This window comes from Eptesicus fuscus, chromosome 16, assembly GCF_027574615.1.
Source record: "Eptesicus fuscus isolate TK198812 chromosome 16, DD_ASM_mEF_20220401, whole genome shotgun sequence".
Taxonomy (NCBI): Eukaryota; Metazoa; Chordata; class Mammalia; order Chiroptera; family Vespertilionidae; genus Eptesicus; species Eptesicus fuscus.
The window spans coordinates 14,322,040-14,341,235 of record NC_072488.1 but is presented as its reverse complement, the minus strand read 5'-3'; the positions used below and the strand labels follow the sequence as shown (position 1 = coordinate 14,341,235).

The 19,196-nt window shown below is 38.4% G+C and overlaps 1 protein-coding gene across 2 annotated transcripts in view; it reads right to left on the bottom strand.

Moving 5' to 3' along the window:
* LCLAT1 (lysocardiolipin acyltransferase 1) overlaps positions 1-19,196 on the bottom strand; it is a 130,145-nt gene that overhangs the window by 47,475 nt on the left and 63,474 nt on the right. For both annotated transcript variants that reach the window (XM_028140167.2, XM_028140168.2), the window contains exons 3-4: positions 17,965-18,163; positions 4,974-5,120 (exon numbers count right to left, since the gene is read on the bottom strand). In XM_028140167.2, coding sequence (XP_027995968.2) covers positions 4,974-5,120; positions 17,965-18,163 — 346 coding nt within the window. The remainder of the gene's footprint in view (positions 1-4,973; positions 5,121-17,964; positions 18,164-19,196) is intronic.

The window sequence follows — 19,196 nt, the reverse complement described above, 5'->3', positions numbered from 1 at the left end:
ATATTCAAAGAACACTCCTATAAAAGGTGTGTTGTTGTTTTTTAAATAAATGAGAAATTGAGTCAAAGAACTAAATACCCAGAGATTCCCAGCAAGTCAAAAGTAAAGGCCTAAACATGAAAAGTAGTAAGTTCCTTTCACATTCATTTGAGGAGAATATCCTGGGCACGGGAGTATAAAATACTATTTTATTGACAGCTTACATGGGATGAGGAAGCCCAGGGACACTAAAAGGATGAGTAGTTAACTACTCTTCAGTTTGTTCTTCCAGTTCATCACAGACTTTAGGGAACTGAAGACCAACTGAATTCTGTTGTAGACTGTTCATACAAATCCAAGTAGTTCTAAAACATCCAGTCACAATGTGAGAAGGTAGAAATAATGAGATTAGAGATGCAGATTTTTCCCTCCATCCCCGCTTCAGCTACCCACACCCAGACTCTGGGGTTACTGGTAACTGCACAAGCACCCCTCTTTCTGACCACAGCCTCCTGTCCTGTCAGCTCACTCCCTGTAACACTCCAATGCCAGCACTTGCTTCCACTCCAATGGGTGGACTGGCCACTATACTGTTCTCAAACCAGCCAGGCATGTTCCCACCTCGGGGTCTGTGCATTTGTTCTTCCTTCTACCCAGAATGCCTTCTCCCCCAATGTCTGCATGGTTTTCTGGTTTGTTCATTTGGTTTCTACTTAAATCTAACCACCTTTTATAAAATAGCACACTGCGCCCCATCTTCTATCACTCTATTCTTATCTTTATTTTTCTGCACAGCTTTATGAATGCCTAACATATTTTTATTAACTTATTAATTTTTATATAACTTTCCTCATAGAATTTAAGCTTCATGTAAGTAGGAACTTTGTTTTGTATATAAAGCTCCAGGCACTCATATATAAATAAAGAAGTTTTATGTACAAGGGTGTTTAATTACATGTAATGTCCTATTTGTTAAAACCTAGAAAATCTTTCCAAATCAGAGAAACAGAACCCAAAATTATGGATACCAATTGTGATGGTTAATTTTGTGTGTCAAATTGGCCAAACATTCCAGAGGTTTCTGTGAAGGTATTTTTGATGAGATTAATATTTAAACCAGTAGACTTTCAGTAAAGCAGATTACCCTCCTTAATGTGAGTGGGCCTCACCTCTCTCTCTTTCTCTACATGCACGCACACACACATATCCTTTTGGTTCTGTTTTTCAGGACAACACTTACTAATCCTATTCAATAAAGAACTACTATGCTAATTAGACTGAACAGCAGAACAACCGGACGAAGCCAGGGCTGCGAGGGCCAGCTGGGGCTGCAAGGGCTGAGCCCCTTGCACCAATTTCATGCATCGGGCCTCTAGTAACCAATATAATAATAAAAAAAATAGCCAATTTTTAAAATATATGTTTTCAAAAAATGAATAATGATGTGAGCGATTACAATCCTATCTAATAAAAGAGTAATATGCAAATTGACCATCGCTCCACACACAAGATGGCTGCCCCCATGTGGACACAAGATGGATGCCACAAGATGGCCAGCAGGGGAGGGCAGTTTGGAAGGACCAGGCCTGCAAGGGAGGGCAGTTGTGGATGATCAGGCCAGCAGGGGAGGGCAGTTGGGAGGGACCAGGCCTGCAAGGGAGGGCAGTTGCGGGCAATCAAGCCTGTAGGGGAGGGCAGTTAGGGGTGACCAGGCCAGCAGAGGAGGGAAGTTGGGGGAGACCAGGCCTGTAGGGAAGGGCAGTTGGGGGGGACCAGGCTTGCAGGGGAGGGCAGTTAGGGGCAAACAGGCTGGCAGGGGAGCAGTTAGGCGTCAATCAGGCTGGCAGGAGAGTGGTTAGGGGGTGATCAGGCTGGCAGGCAGAAGCGGTTAGGGGCAATCAGGAAGGCAGGCAGGTGAGCAGTTGGGAGCCAGCAGTCCTGGATTGTGAGAGGGATGTCTGACTGCCCGTTTAGGCCCGATCCCGGTAGGATTGGGCCTAAACGGCAGTCGGACATCCCTCGAGGGGTCCCAGATTGGAGAGGGTGCAGAATGGGCTGAGGGACACACCCACCCACCCCCCACCCCCGTGCACGAATTTCGTGCACCGGGCCTCTAGTATAACATAAGTACAAGGAAAACTATAATTCTAACTTTCCAATTTTGTTTAAAAAGTATATGTATGTTTATATACCCATACATATGCCTATGTGTATTTGTGACACAAAAGCAGTGGAGTAAATTCAAAATAGTGTTTATGGGCAGTAGGATTAGAGTAATGCTTGTACTCCTATATGTCTAAATTTCTCCAAATTAACATAAATTACTTCCATAAGCAAGAAACAAGTTATAACCAACAGTAACATATGAAGATAGAATACATGTTAAACATACTTATTTGAAAATGTGCAAGCAAGCTGGATTCAGAACTTCAAGAGGATTACAAGACATTATTCTCTTTGGGTTTAAGAACCCAAATTTCGAGTTAACTGTGGTTAACTAAAAACACCTTTGAATTAACAGACACTTTTTCAAAACTGAAACTATTTTGTATTTTGGTAGCTACTTGAAAAAATACATTTATCCCAACTTCAAACTATCTGTATAATACTGTTTTTTAAACAGCTTTTTAAAGTTTCAAAATTGGTCTGTTTTCTCTATTTGGCAAACAGTTTGGCTTTTGCAAGTTGGCCTTACAAATGTATATGCCATTTTAACTTAAAAATATGCAACTACATCATGTAATGGTGAGTACTCTGGACCCTGAAAATATGCAACTAGATGTTAATTAAGTTCATAATCTAAAAAAGGCACTTGAGAAAATATAGACTGAAAAAAGTTTAAAATGTATATTGTGTGGGCTCCGAAGGTCTAATGTATGACATTTAAATCTAATGTATTAAAGTAGCAGCAACCCGGGACCTCTCACTCCATTAGCTTTTAATTATTAAATTATTAAATAACTTCCAAAGTCCCCATTCTTAGTGCATTTTGGCATTTACAAGTATAAACTAATCATCAATCTATCATTTCAGTAAAGGATACACTAATTTAAGTATTATACATTCTAAGTATTACAAAATTTAAATATGACTCTGTCCATTTTAAGTTCCCAGTGATAGTTTAGCTCTGGTAATCAATCAACTTACAATATATTTTCAAGCTTAAACAATATTATCCTCAGTGATCCAACTAATTTTAGAATTTTAGCTATAAAAATCAAATATAACTATACAGTAAGCATATATTTAATATATAATACTAGTACATTAAAACTGGATGGTTCATGTAGCTCAGTTCCATCTGCAATAAATACATGAGTCAAAGAGTTCTTCCTTGCTATCACTGTTTCCCAAAATACTTTCATTTCCTGTATTGACAAAGTATGGCTTAATCACCCAATCACTTCCTGAAATAGTTTTGTATAATTTGTATTTTTCATTGAATTCTTTTTGGTACTAGTTCCATACATTACTATGTCCAGAGAGTGAATTAGTAGGTTCATTTACATATTCTCCTCTAAGCTCTAAGTTGCCCCTCTTAGTGGCTTTTAGTTCCCTCGATCTGGTGTTGAGGATTCAGAAGACAAGTTCATTTGCCATCTCTCCATACTATGTGATTTTTAGATTTTAGTTCTGTCCTAAATCAGTCTGTCTTCCTTTGTACAGCAGACCTTCATCCACTGGATTCTTCTCATTATTCTGCTGTATCTTTCTTGAAGTAACCAGGGTATTAACAGTTTATAAATGTTGCTCTTTTGAATGGAAGAATTCTGTAGAACTGCTTCTTGTCCAAGCTTACCTCCCCTCAACCCCCATCCACATTCAAACCAGAGCAGTTCTTCAATCCAACGGTCACCAACCTTTCGGACCTCACAGTCCACCAGTGGTCCACAGACCACCAGTTGGCGACCGCTGCTTCAATCTGTCTTAAATCCTAACCTACAATAGAAGGCTTCATCTACAAAAATCACCCGTGGTTTAAAACATTGAAAACTACGGCTTAGCAAAGATAAAAGAATGCATTTTATTTTTAACCTTTTAAAGAACTTGTGGAAATCCAATAGTATTCTTGGCCTATGTAGTTTGATATCTGGGCAGGTAGGGAAGTCCTAACTATATCTTCCTGTGTCCCCTCCACAACTCAATTATGACTGAATTTTACTGAGAAAGAACAAAGCCTTTCTTGCTCATATTAGGGGATAAGGCTTCAAAATAACTTAAATCAACAATAAGTGAAATTGGTTACTATCAGATGTTTTTCTAGTAAGAAGGAAGTTGAGAAAAAAAAAAGGTCTAATGGATAAGTATATCTTGGAAGAGAACAGAAAATATAAAGAACAGGAAGGGGGTTCTTCTTTCTCAAGATTACTTTGGCTATTCAGAGCTTTTATGGTTTCATACACATTATATAAAAGGCTGGTATCTACAATATATACTGAGACTCAAAATATAAAGCTATAGGATAGCAAGTATAGGTAATAATGATCTCTTGGGTTGTCCATCATATATTCTGGGGGCTGGAGAACAGGAGTGCTGGGTTCTAACGTGCTACCAATGAACTGAGTGACCTTACAGGTGGGACACTAATCTTGTTGGTGTACAGTTACTCCATCTAAGAAAGAAGCAGTTTAGAACAGTGGTCACCAACTTTTCAGGCCTCACGGACCATCAGTGGCCCACGGACCACTGGTTGGCAACCGCTGGTTTTGACTAGATCAGTGGTCGGCAAACTCATTAGTCAACAGAGCCAAATATCAACAGTACAACGATTGAAATTTCTTTTGAGAGCCAAATTTTTTAAACTTAAACTTCTTCTAACGCCACTTCTTCAAAATAGACTTGCCCAGGCCGTGGTATTTTGTGGAAGAGCCACATTCAAGGGGCCAAAGAGCCACATGTGGCCCGCGAGCCACAGTTTGCCGACCATGGGACTAGATGATTCCTAAGTTCCTTCAGTTTTTAAAATTCTGTAATCCAAACCCAGGCTACCTTACCTGTGAGATCAGTCCCTTCTGGGAATATGAGGAGTTGAAGTGGTTCACGGATATCACAAAAATAATCAAGCATGTCTTCAAAATGGCTCTTGTCATCCTTCCATTTCCTATGAATGAAGATATAGGCAGCAGCTTGCATGGCCCAACCTAGGATCAATTTAACAAGCATTTACATACAATTTTGTTGCCAACATCCATATTATTGAATATAATATTTCAGTTTTTGTTTTATTATGATTTACTACAATAATAAGAATATCATACTTTAAACTCGGCACAAATCTTGAGTTAAATTAACACACATACCAGAAAATATTCTTAAAGGAATTTGTTAAATTCTGGGGTTTACTAAATTCTCAAAAACCTCTTTTCAAGCCCAACCTAGCTATTAAAATATCAAAGAAAAAAAAAAACCTTCCCTAATATTTATCAGTAACTCAACCAAAGTTTTAACAATCATAATTAGATATTTTAACCAAGCTACCTACAAGAGATATTAGACTATCGGATTGTTCTCAAATCATGTATACGAGCACACTTTAATATTCCACTTCTGTACTACTCAATCTCTAAATTCAACAGCTATTTTCAATGCTAGCCACTTCTTTAGATTTTATTTAAAAGAGAAAATGTGCAGTGGCTATAAACATATTCATCAAACATATGTACACTGTGATCACATTCCCTTTCTCTAGGCAAATCAACCTTGTCACCAAAGAGGCAGCCCTAAAAGAGTTGTGTTTTATCCACCAGCCATCCCTCCCTGGCCAGAAATTACTAGAAATACTGTGGTAAATACCTAACTTAAGTCAGCCAATCTAAAGTCTATTCAATAGTCTATGGAACATGAAATGCTTGGCCCAAGCACATGAACTATCTTAGCTAATAGGATGTTCTCAGAAATTTTGCCTAGGATCATGGATGAAACAAGCCAGTAATATCTATCTATATATCTATATATCTATATATAGATATCTATATATCTATATAGATATGTAGATATATAGTTATATATCTATAGATATAGATATACATACAGTTATATATCTATAGATATAGATATATAAAGGTAATATGCAAATTAGGCCAGGATGCCATAACGGGTCGACTGGACAGGAGGAGGTTGTGCGTGCAGCATCAGGGTTGGGGACTGCAGGGGCCTCCCAGTGCCTGCGCTGGGGGAGGGCCTGATCAGCAGTGGTCGCGGCTGCTTCAAGGGTGGGAGAGGGAGGCAGGACCAGACCAGCAGCAGCCGTGGCTGCTGTGGGGCCCGGGGAGCAAGGCAGGGCCAGACCAGCAGGCTGCAGGGTCGGAGAGTGAGGCAGGGCCAGACCAGCAGGCTGTGGGGCCTGGGGAGCGAGGCAGGGTGGGACCAGCAGGCTGCGGGGCCTGGGGAGTGAGGCAGGGCAGTACCAGCAGGCTGTAGGGTCTGGGGAGCGAGGCAGGGCCAGACCAGCAGGCTGCGGGGTCCAGGGAGCGCGGCAGGGCCGAGCCAGCAGGCTGCAGGACCTGGGGAGCGAGGCAGGGCTGGACCAGCAGGCTGCGGGGCCGAGGAGCAAGGCATGGCTGGACCGGCAGCGGCCGCAGGGCTGCTGCGCTGTGGGCCCAGGTCAGTGCTCATGCAGGAGGCAACCAATCCATGTGTCCCTCTCACATTGATATTTCTGTTTGTCTTTCCCTATCTCTTCCATGCTCTCTAAAAATCAATGGGAAAATATCCCTAGGCAACTCGAGGGTGGGCGGCATCAGGCACTGGGCTCTTAGTATATATAAATGCAAATGGATGGACAAAAAAGCAGATAACAGAGACAATAGCAGCTAGGGCAAAATAAAGATAGTATACTGTAGTAAATATCTAAAAAAATCTTGCAGCTGAGGTGCCTAAAGTTTGTTGGCTTCTTTGCTTATCAGTGTTTCTTATATCCTACTAGAGTCCTGGTGCAAGAAATTTGTGCACAGGTAAGGTCCCTAGGTGTGGCTGGTGATCAGGGTCAATCGGGGCCTTGCTTCCCCGGGCTGCTGGCTGCCAGCTGCCGGCTGGGGCCTTCCTTCCTTCTGAGCTGCCCCCTCGTGGTCAGCACATGTCATAGCGAGCAGTAGAACTCCCGGTTGGTCGAACTCCCAAGGGGACAATTTGCATATTAGCCTTTTATTATATAGGATTCCTTCTATTAGTCCTCCTGAAGGAATTTCTTTCAAGAAATGTTTGAGTCTTAGCATGCCTGGAATGTATTTGTTCTCAGTTTTGGAGGCTACTAAAGCTGAAAACAAAATTAAAAATTCCAAATCATTTCCCCCTCAGAATTTCAAAGCTACTTCCCACTGTTTTCTATCATCTAATAAGGCTCACAAAAAGTCTGACATCATCCTGATTGGTGTAGATAACCCAATTCCTTTCCTCTGGAAGCTTTAATGATTAATTTTTAAATATATTTTTTTCCTCTTCATTCTCTCAACCTTGCTATCTGGAGCTTCTGTTAGATGTTAAAACATCTGGATCTGTCCTCTCATACTTTTCATCTCCTTTCATTTTGCATTGTGTTCAAGAAAAATCCCTTGGCTTGATCATCCAACTCACTAATTTGATCTTAGTTGTGATGACCTACTAATTGAGCTTATTGCAGCAATCATCTCTTTAATTTTCAAGATTTACACTTGGTTCTTCTTCAGAGTAGCCAAAATATATGGACAAATAGCAAAAAAATGTTATGACAAATACAACAGTAACAATTTTAATAAAAATATTTATTGAATGATTACTATGTGCTTAGTACTATTCGAAGCATTTTTCTTTAATTCAATTAGTTCTTAAGACAGCTTTATGAATTAGGTAAAATCATCATCCCTATTTTATGGATAAGGAAACTGAGGCACATTGAGATTCAAAAGAACTAACCAAGTGGTAAAACCAGGTTTCAAACGTAGGCAGCCTGACTCCAAAGCTGATGTTTTTAACCAGTGCACTAAACAGCAATATATACTTGAATCTCTCTAAGGGTACTTATTAAACATAGTGACATCATTTACTCAGAGAATTAACTACTCCTTAGAGGCTAAACTTAGCATTTTTTTAGTACTAGACTATCTTCAAAGCTGTGCATTTCCCTCAAATGTCAGTTCTGAATTGTCTTTGTCTTTGTAAAGGATGTTCTACCATTGAACAATACTGGCAGGTAGAATGTATTTCTCCATCCAAGTGAGGGTATCTGTTGCTCCCTTGGGGGGAGGGAGTAGTAGCAAGATCTGTGGAGCTGTGCCATAAAACTCTTCTAATGCTCTGTATGTTTCAGGAATCTCAAAGGGAAGACAAATGGCTGAATCAGTCAGCCTCTTGGACTCTCCTTTGAAGATATGATTCTTCCCCTTTGTGCCTTTGCCTTGTCATGTTCCATTTATACATCACTAATGCTTTTGAATTTTTACTGCTTTTAGCTTAAACATTTTTCTCCCTTTCATAAAAATCACAGGAACACCTTATGAAGTCCCCCTCTCCCCCATTTCATTGCCATCAAGGCATATTTTATTCAAGTTTAAAGCAATATCCAGATATCTCTTAACATTTAAAATCTTCAAATGTACATTTTTATGATATTTATTTCATAAGTCTGTGAGCTGATAAATGACAGTGCAACTGATCATGTCATTTGAAATTAAGCTATATACTAGTAACTCGACTTTTCCATATGTTTCCATTGAAGGACATTCCCTCTATCACCTCAATTTCTCAGACAAGGGCTAGGAGCCTGGCAAGTTGATAAAGACAGATTCTGTGCATGCTGGCGTGGTATTGCTATTACTATCTTCTTTCTAAAACCCATTTACGTTATCAGCATTGCCTTCTCAAGCAGACAGAATTCTGACCTCCAGCACTGAGAGACAGTAAAGATGAACTGTTGAAGGCACTCCATTACAAGCAGTAATGGGAAAGTAATACAGAGCATAAGCAGAGCCCAGGTCTTAGTTTCTAGTACTATTCTTTTTTTAATTTTTGCTAGCAATTGATGGTGTCACTTTCATTGCTTTTATTATTTTTGTTTCAATAGTCCAAAACTTTAATTTGCATTATACTAATTAACATAGTAATTTTTTATTTTTATTCAATTTATTGTAATTTTCACTTGACATACAATGTTTTTAGTTTCAGGTATAAAACAGTGATTAGACTTGTATATAACTTACAAAGTAATCACCTCAATAGCACCATACAGTTATTAAATATTATTGACTATATTCCCTATACTGTGTTTTACCTCCCTGTGACTGTTTTTATAACTGTCAATGTGTACTTCTTAATCCTTTCACCTTTTACACCCATCCTTGGACCCTCTCCCATCTGGTTACCATCAATTAAGTTTATTTTTTAGATTCTACATATAAGTGAAATCATATGGTATTTGTCTTTCTTTGACTTATTTCACATAGCATAATAGCCTCTAGGTCCATCCATGTTGTCAAAATGGCAAAATTACATTATTTTTTATGGCTAGTATTCCATTATATATATGTACCACCTCTTCTTTATCCATTCATCTACAGATGGACACTTAGACTGCTTCCATATCGTGGCTATCTATCTATATATATATATATATAATAGGGAAATATGCTAATTAACCGGACACTGAAACGGGTCGACCAGACAGGAGGTTGCGCACGCAGTGGGCGGCAGGGGCCTCTACACGCCTGCACTGGGGGAGGGCCTGATCAACAGCGGCCCCGGTTGCTTCAAGGGCTGGAGAGGGAGGCAGGGCCAGACCAGCAGTGGCTGCTGTGGAGCCCGGGGAGCGAGGCAGGGCCGGACCGGTGACTTAAGGGTGGGCGGTGCCACGTGATTCTGGCTCCTAGTTGTAAATAATGCTGCAATGAATATCGATGTGCATATATCTTTTTGATTAGTGTTTTAGATTTCTTTGGATAATACTAGTGGTGGGAATGCTGGGTCACATGGTAGTCTATTTCTAATTTTTTGAGGAACTTCCATACTCTATTCCACAGTGGCTACACCAATCTGCATTCCTATCAACAGTGCATGAGGATTCCATTTTCTCTACATCTTTTCTAACACTTGTTGATTTACAGATGATAGCATTCTGACAAGCTTGTGATGATATCTCATTGTGGTTTTAATTTGCATTTTCCTGATGAGCATCTTTTCATATGTCTATTGGTCATCTGTATGTCTCCTTGGGAGAAATGTCTGTTCAGGTCCTCTGCCCATTTTAAAAATCAGATTGTTTGGAGGTTTTTTTGGTATTAAGTTGTAATATCCTTACATTTTTTTTTATATTAACGCTTTATAGGATGTACCACTGGCAAATATCTTCTTCCTTCCATTCAGTGGATTATCTTTTCATTTTGTTGATGGTTCCCTCTGCTGTGCAAAAACTTTTAGTTTGATATATTCCCATTTATTCCCGCCCCTCCACCCCCCACTGCCTGAGAAAACATACCTCCTCCAAAAAAAAAAATTTAAGACGGATGTCAAAGAATTTACTGCCTATTTTCTTCTGGAGTTTTATGGTTTCAGGACTTAATTTAAGTCTTTAATCCATTTTGAGTTTATTCTTGTATATGGTATAAAAAAGTGATCAGTTTCTTTTTTCTTTTTCTTTTTTTTTTTTTTTTTTGCATGTATATATCTGGTTTTCTCAACATCACATAGGCATGGGTTTATTTCTGGGTTCTCTATTCTGTTCCACTGATCTATTTTTATGCTAGTACCATGTTGTTTTCAGTACTATAGCCTTGTAGTATAGTTTGAAATTGGGTAGCATTATACTTCCAACTTTGTTATTCTTTCTCAGGATTGCTTTGGCTATTCAGGGTATTTTATGGTTTTAAATTTGAGGATTATTTGTTCTATTTCTGTGAAAAAAAGCCATTGAATCTATCTATAGCTTGCTTTAGGGAGTATGGACATTTTAACAATATTAATTCTTTCTTTCCATGAGCATAGTATATCCTTCCATTTATTTGTACCTTCTTCAATCTTATAGTTTTCCAACTGCAGGTAAACTGCAGTTTTTACCTGTTTGGTTAAATTTATTCCTAGATATTTTATTCTTTTTGATGCAATTGTAAATGGAATTATTTTCTTAATTTCTCTCTCTCTGATAGCTCATTATTGGAGAGTTCAGATTTAGCACCCACCTGTTACTGGTAGGTTGGGTGGGTAGAGAGTTCAACAGTGGCTTCTGCCAGTACTTCTTTCTGGGAGAAAGCTGCCCCTGCAGCCCTCACCCTGAAACTAGTCTATTAAATTCCTCCCTCTATGTCCCTGGTGCTTTGTGAGTTGCTGCCCCTATACTGGGGGTTAGAGCAGGTGAGTCCATGTGCGGCCCAAGAGGAGTGTCTAGGTCATTAAAAGCCCTCCATCTCTCTGGGATATAATCCCTGCTGTTTTTCATAGGCAGGTGTTATAAGGATTCCTCTTCCTGACACTGGAACCCTGGGCTGGGGAACCTCATGTGGGGCTAGGATCCCTCATTCACTGGTGACATTTCTGCAGCCAAGATGTCCCTCCTGACTCTCAATAGCCACACCATGGGTGTGGGACCTGATGGTCCACTTCTCCGCCTCTCTCCTACCCTTCTCAATGTGAATTTTTCTTTACATCTTAGTTATAAGACTTTTGTTCAGCTAGTCTTCATGGTGGATGTTTATAATTTAGTTGCAATTTTGATATAGGAGGAGGCGAGCACAGTGTTTACCCACTTCACCATCTTGACTGGAAGTCCCCCTAAAACCATCCTATATAATAAAAAGGTAATAAGCAAATTGCTGTCATGCCCTCACACAAGATGGCCGCCCCCATGTGGTCACAAGATGGCCGGCAGGGGAGGGCAGTTGGGGGCAATCAGGCAGGCAGGCAGGCAGGTGAGCAGTTGGGAGCCAGCAGTCCCAGTTTGTGAGAGGGATCCCAGATTAGAGAGGGTGCAGGCTGAGCTGAGGGACACCCCCACCCCCCAGTGCATGAATTCGTGCACCGGGCCTCTAGTTTTTAATAAAAGGAACTAGGCTTCCTTAGAGAAATCCTGAGCCTAGGACTGGGGCAGGGAAAATACAAGATTCTTGTACCAAGAGAAAATGACGTATATAATAAATACAACAGCTAATTCCCCTAGTATTGCAATGTTGCTTTTTCTTTTAAAATGCCATTACTATTTAGAGGTACCTTATTTGGCCACAAGTGAAAGGACAACTGAAGGCACTGCGGTCAAATTATCAGTTGAAATTAAGATGAAAAAACAAACTATGACGTACATTGGGTCCATCTCTCCTATCTTTTTACTATTATTGTAAAGTGCCCTTTTCTAAGTTGGCTCAAACTGATCATTGTAAGATTTATTTGATTTGTGCTTCTCCACTAAATGCAAAGCACAAGCAAAACCCTAAAACTCCCTCCAAATTATTTTAATGCTTTCTCCTAAAATCACCCTGAATTTTAGGATTCCTTTTAGATAATTTTTAGGATCTAAAAATTAATTTAGGCAAAGGATTCCTTAATTTACAGAAGCTTCATTTAAATTACTTAGATCTCAATGTAATCCTAGAAAGAAGTATAATCCTGGTATACTGCCTGGCACATGATTTAGCTGAACTGAACCTTCGTTCCCAATGTGTTTCCTTCCCTGGGGAAAAACATCATCAAACTCATCTCAGCCAAACAACTCTGGCAACTGAAACTGCAAAACCAATAATTATAAGAACTTATTTTTCACCTAGCAGTAGACTTGCTAAGATGAAACTGATCTGTGTTACATATCTGAGATGTGTTACAGAGATGTGTATGGGATATTCAGCCACTGAACTAAAACATGTTTATATATACTGTCTACTATATTTCATTTGACAGTTTTCATTAAAATCTTGACTCATAAGCATTTAATAAAATTTACTGAATGAGTAAATCAATCATTAGATACTTTTCTTTATAGATTGGTGAAATGGGGAAAGCAAGTTATAACAGGATGCTTTTGGCTATAAATAACAGAATACCATATGAAAGTCATACAAACAATCTGGGCTTATGTTTCTCACATAAAATGAAGTCTGGCCCCAAGGCTGGTTCAGACACCAGGCTCTCCCTTTCTACTCTGCCATCCTCTTGAACTCAAGACGGCTGCAGCAGCTCCAAGTATGATGTGCTCTCACAATAACGTCCCAAAGCAGAAAAGGAGCACATTGGCCCTTCAATCAACCTTTTCCTCTTACTAAGGAGGAAAATCTTCCCTAGAACCTCCTGCCAGACTCTCTACATTAAGTCCCTCTGGTGAGATTGGCCAACAGGAGGCTGAAAAGGCAGTATCGGGTGTTTTCATCCTCAGTTTGGGATGTGTGTATCAGAGATTCATTGTTAAGCATTCAAATATGCTTGCTGTAGAGAGTCCTTCCAGAAAGGCCCAAGCAGTTGTCAGTGGTGATGAGGATCATTAACCTAATGTAAGTGACAAAACTGATACGTTGGTTGCACGAAAGAAACTGACAGGATGAAGTGTTACTGATACAGAGTCTTGCGGAGAGTTTTCTCCAAATTAGAAATGTATTGGTCTTATTTTTCTGAGTTATAAAGCAGGACAGCAACATAAAATTTTGTTAAATAAAAAAAGGGTCCAAATTGGATGAAGTCAAAGACCTTCATGGCTTAAAGATAGTTCTAGTTTTAACTAATATCCACTTCAAGCAGGAGGAAGCTGGATAGAAGAGGGAGAGTTTTCTTTCTCACGGGAAATAAAGTCTGGTATTAAGAACTGTAAATATATCAAATAGAGAAACATTCATTCTTTGTACTTGATACATGATAAATAATAAATTTAAGGTGTTTCAATAAATTTAGTACTTCTTAAATGAGCAATGACATCTTTAAATTTATACCTTACTAACACTTATAAATATACTTATGAAATACAGTTAAAACTGCAAATTTGACCACACAAAATGGATTATCTTTCCAGTAAGCATATGGTCCCTGTGTTGCAGCATTTTCATGTTTAATAGCAAGAGGAGCTATCATCATTTCTCCAGTGCCCTGGCAAAGTATACAACAGATCTGAACCAACCGGTTTATTACTCATGATGTTTAAAAAGAGAAATGCTTATAAAACACCAAAGGCATTTAAAATAAATTTCCAGTTACTTCTGTAAATCAAATCTGACCAAGAAATTTTTTAGTATTTTGGTAGACTGAACTTATGAATAGCCTCCTACCCAGTTTAAAATATCCTGTTAAAGCAAACACAACAGGACCTTCTAAACATGCACACACACTCAGGCTCTGGATGGCTTTAGCAAAATGAGATTCACAGAGGCCAACCTGTCACTTCTGACTTCTCCCTGGTCTCATTCCAAACACCCTAGATATATTTCAGAGTTGATGACTTTCCTAGCTTTCACCATTACATTATGTTGCAGTTTTAGAATTGAGTTATACAACAATTTACTTTGTTGGGGAGATTTTTAGTTTAATACATGATTTGGTCACTTTTTAAATCACAATCTCTTTACCACTTTATGCTTTCTAAAAGCCTCAAACTCTTCTGCTACTCTAGTGTGATTAATTAATGACCCAGAAAAACCAAGAAGCATGAGCTGGGTGGGCACAAATGGCACATGCATTTCCTGGTACAAACTCGCCAAGCAAATGGACTTTTTATGCCACCTTTGGGTTTAATTTTTCATTTCATTAGATTTTGCTAAGTGTTTTCAAAGTTGGTTAAACATTAGAATCTATGTGTGCATCATCATTAGAAACAGCAGACATCTAACCATAGGACATTTTTTCTTAAAATCTAATTGCATATATCTTAGCAAACTCTAAACAGTTTAGTTAACTTACACAAACTCTTTGTAACTTGATCTAGAACCTAAACACTCTTAATGATTTCTTTCCTGGCTTGCTGCATAAGTCTGTTACTTTTATACTTTAAGAAAAGAACTTACAAATTCCAAACTCACACATTCTCCAACCTGGCACTATAGATACAAAATATTATTTTCCTTTAGTCATTATATTCCAAACATCTGGTAAGCAAACATTTGTTTAAAAATAATTATAAATAGCAATATTAAATATTCCCTAAAGTCATGCCAAATTGTCAACAAGCTAAGTCTAGCATAGTCTGAAGCCAGATATAGCTGTGACCACTAAGATGCATTCATGCTTTTCCCTTTCTTTCATTTCCTCCTGCAAATTCCAACTGTAATACTCTCATTTGCAAACGAGTTCTGCTGTTTTTTTAAAAATATATTTTATTGATTTTTTTACAGAGAGGAAGGGAGAGGGATAGAGAGAAACATCGATCAGCTGCCTCCTGCACACTCCCCTACTGGTTATATGCCTGCAACCAAGGTACATGCTCTTGACCAGAATCGAACCTAGGACCCTTTAGTCCACAGGCCGACGCTCTATCCACTGAGCCAAACCGGTTAGGGCACGAGTTCTGTTTTGATTTTGTTGTTTGCTGCCTACACTTTTGCCCTGCTTAATTTACTTTGCTCTAGTCACTATAGAAATACTAAAATCTTGTTTTTCTCCAATCCAAAATCTGTTCTCATTAATGGTTTGCATTTTCATGAAATCCTGTTAAGTCTGCAAATATTTAAGAGCCTACAATATGTAAGATACAATATGTGAGAAGCTTATAACTCATGTGAGAAAAGAAAATAGGGAAATGGACAAGCTAAGAATGACAGACTTACATAGGAACACAAGCAAGAGGAGAGACAGGTTTGCAATGATAAAAATGGCTATAGCGGTGCAGAGTAGGTGGAAATAAAGATGAAGTGATCAGGGAAAGAGAATATAGGTCTGTGAGGCACTGGAAAAATCAGAGATCTAATATGAATCTCTGTAAGACAAGAAGTGAATGTTCCAGATGGAACTATAGAAATAAAAGGCAGCAGCAAATAATACTCTACTGGCGTTTAATTTAATCCTCACAATTATCCAATAAAACAATACAAGTTGTTAAAAATTGAGATGTAATTTGATGTGGCATTAGTTTCAGGTATATGACAAAACAATTTCATATACAGGTGGGCAAAAGTAGGTTTATAGTTGGTTGTATGGAAAATAATATAAGAAAAAATTCTGTTTCATGTACTCATATTATAAACCTACTTTTGCCCACCCCGTATGTGTATATAGTAGTGATTTTCAAGTTTTTCATCTCATGGCACACATAAACTAATTACTAAAATCCTGCAGCACACCAAAAAATATATTTTTTGCCGATATAACAAAAAATAGGCATAATTTTGATTCATTCACACCAGATAGCTATTGTGTTGTCATTTTTTAATTTGACAATCTAAGGGAAAAGAGGTCAATGTCCCTGACTAAATAGTCAGGTATTGCATGTTTTAAACATTCTTGCAGCACACCGGCTGAAAATCACTGGTGTATAATGAAATTATCACCACAATATGTCTAGTTAACATATATCATGACACCACACAGTTACAATTTTTTTTTCTTTTCTTATGATGAAAATGTGTAAGATCCACTAGCTCAGTAATTTTCAAGTATACAGTATGGCATTATCAACTATAGTCACCATGCTGTACATTATTCCCAGTCCTTTATTATGACTAGAAGTTTGTGCTTTTTTACCACTTTCACCCATTTGCCTGCCCTTTAACCCCCAGCCTCTGGCAACCACCAATGTGTTCTCTGTATCTATGAGTTTAGTGTTTTTTTGTTCAACTCCAAATGTAAGTAAGATCATATGTATTTGTTTCTCTCTGTCTGACTCCACCTAACACCCTCAATGTCTATCCATGTTGTCACAAATGGCAGGATTTAATTATTTTTATGGCTAAATAATATTCCTTATTGTGAGTGTATATACCACTTTTACTTATCAATTCATCTATCAATTCACAATTAGGTTGTTTATATGTTTTGTCTACTGTAAAAGTTAGAAAGAGACCACCATATGACCTAGCAATTCCACGGCTATGTATTTATCCAAAGAAATTTAAAACACTAATTGAAAAGATATATGCAGCATTATTTACAATAGTCAAAATATGAACACAACCTAAGTGTCTATCTATAGATGAAAGGATAAAGAATAAGTGGTACATATATATAGGAATATGAATCAATCATAAAAAAAGAATGCAATGTGTAACAAAATGGATGGACCTAGAGGCTATGTGAAAAAGAAAATACCGTATGATTTCACTTATATGTGGAATCTAAAAAATAAATGAACAACAATACAGAAACAAATTCGGGCAGAGGGCTATAGCATACAGCATAGGGAATATAGTCAATAGTATTGTAATGACTATGTATGGTGTTAGGTGGATACTGAACTTACCAGGGCAATCACTTCATAAATTATGTGTCTAATCACTATGTTGTACACCTTAAACTAATAATATTGTATGTCAACTGTAATTGAAAAATAAATATATAAAAAGAAAATACCAGTACCTCATATAATGCTTAAAATCAATGGGTATTCAGTATGTATTTACCTCATCAGCACAAGCCAATTTCTGGCTTAAATTACCACAAGCATGACATGCAATAAAAAGTTACTGAACTATCATCCTGGCTGGTGTAGCTTGTTGTTCCAGACACTCAAAGGTTGGTGATTTGATCCCTCGTCAGGGCTTATACAGGAGGCAATGAATCAATGTTTCTCTTTCTCTCTCTCTCTCTCTCTCTCTCTCTCTCTCTCTCTCTCTCTCTCTCTCTCTCTCTCAAAATCAAATATGTCCTCAAGTGAGGTTTTAAAAAAATTAAAAAGTTACTGTTGGTCCCTCTGGAACCATATCTACTTTCTTGAAAACAATTTTATTCTCTCTTTCTACATAAGATGTTTCAAAAAGAGATTCAAATAATCTGTTATGATCCACTAAGAAAAAATGGGAATGGCTTTAATGCATCAGTGGAGTTTATTCAGTAATTTATTTTTTTTAGGTGAGTACATCCATCCCATATAAAATGAATGAACAACTTAATTTGTGAATAACCTACCGAATCCAGGAACACTTTTGAGACTGGCTTTGAGGCACACCTTCTCCAACCTGAGGTAGCTGTATCTCATCAAACAATTCCACAGGAACATCCAGTCCATTCTTGTCCGATGATTCATGATAATAACACTTCTTTCTCCAGGAACAAATGCATCACCTGTTATAATCACTTTTACACCAAATAAGGTTTCCAGCAATGCCTATGGCAAAAACAAAATACATAACAAATTAAAGTTATGGTTTCCCATGAATCTTCTATATATAAGAATGAGAATATGAAGACACCGTTTCTATTTTTAGTTTTACTAATTTAAGTTTCTGGCAGTTTCCTAATTAAAAAATGCTAACTTTCCTCAAAGTGAAGGCCATAACAAGAGAAGGCCACTTCATAATACTAAAGAAATCGATACAATAAGAGGATACAACTCTGGTAAATATACATGCACCCAATGTAGGAGCACCCAAATACATAAAAAATCTTCTGGAAGATATCAAGAGATCGACAGCAACACAATCATAGTAGGGGATTTTAATACCCCATTAACATCACTGGATAAATCCTCTATACAAAAAAATCAGCAAAGAAACAGCAATCCTAAATGACTCACTAAATCAGATAGACTTAATTGACATCTTTAGAACATTTCACCCCAAAGTTACAGAATATACATTCTTCTCAAGTGCACATGGGACATTTTCAAAGATAGATCACATATTGGGACACTAGCAAAGTCTCTTCAAATTCAAGAAGACTGAAATCATATCAAGCATCTGCCCAGATCACAATGGCATAATTAGAAATAAACTACAGGAAAAACAATAAAAAAAATTCAAACACTTGGAGGCTTAACCTTTTGCACTCGGATGTCGAGTGTGACTCGACACGGTTAGCATTAGAATAAAGGAATCGAGAAAAAAGCAAGCGAGTGCAAAGGGTTAAGTAGCATGTTATTAAACAACTAGAGGCCCATTGCATGAAATTCTTGCATTGTGTGTGTGTGTGTTTGGGGGGTTGTCCCTCAGCCCCACCTGCACGCTCTCGCAGTCCGGGAGCCCTCAGAGGATGTCCAACTGATGGCTTAGGCTGGATATCCTTAGCCCTGCCACGGAGGTGGGAGAGGCTCCCACCACCAGCTGTGAGCCCAGCTTCTGGCTGAGCGGCGCTCCCACTGTGGGAGCACACTGACCACCATGGGGCAGCTCCTGCATTGAGTGTCTGCCCCCTGGTGGTCA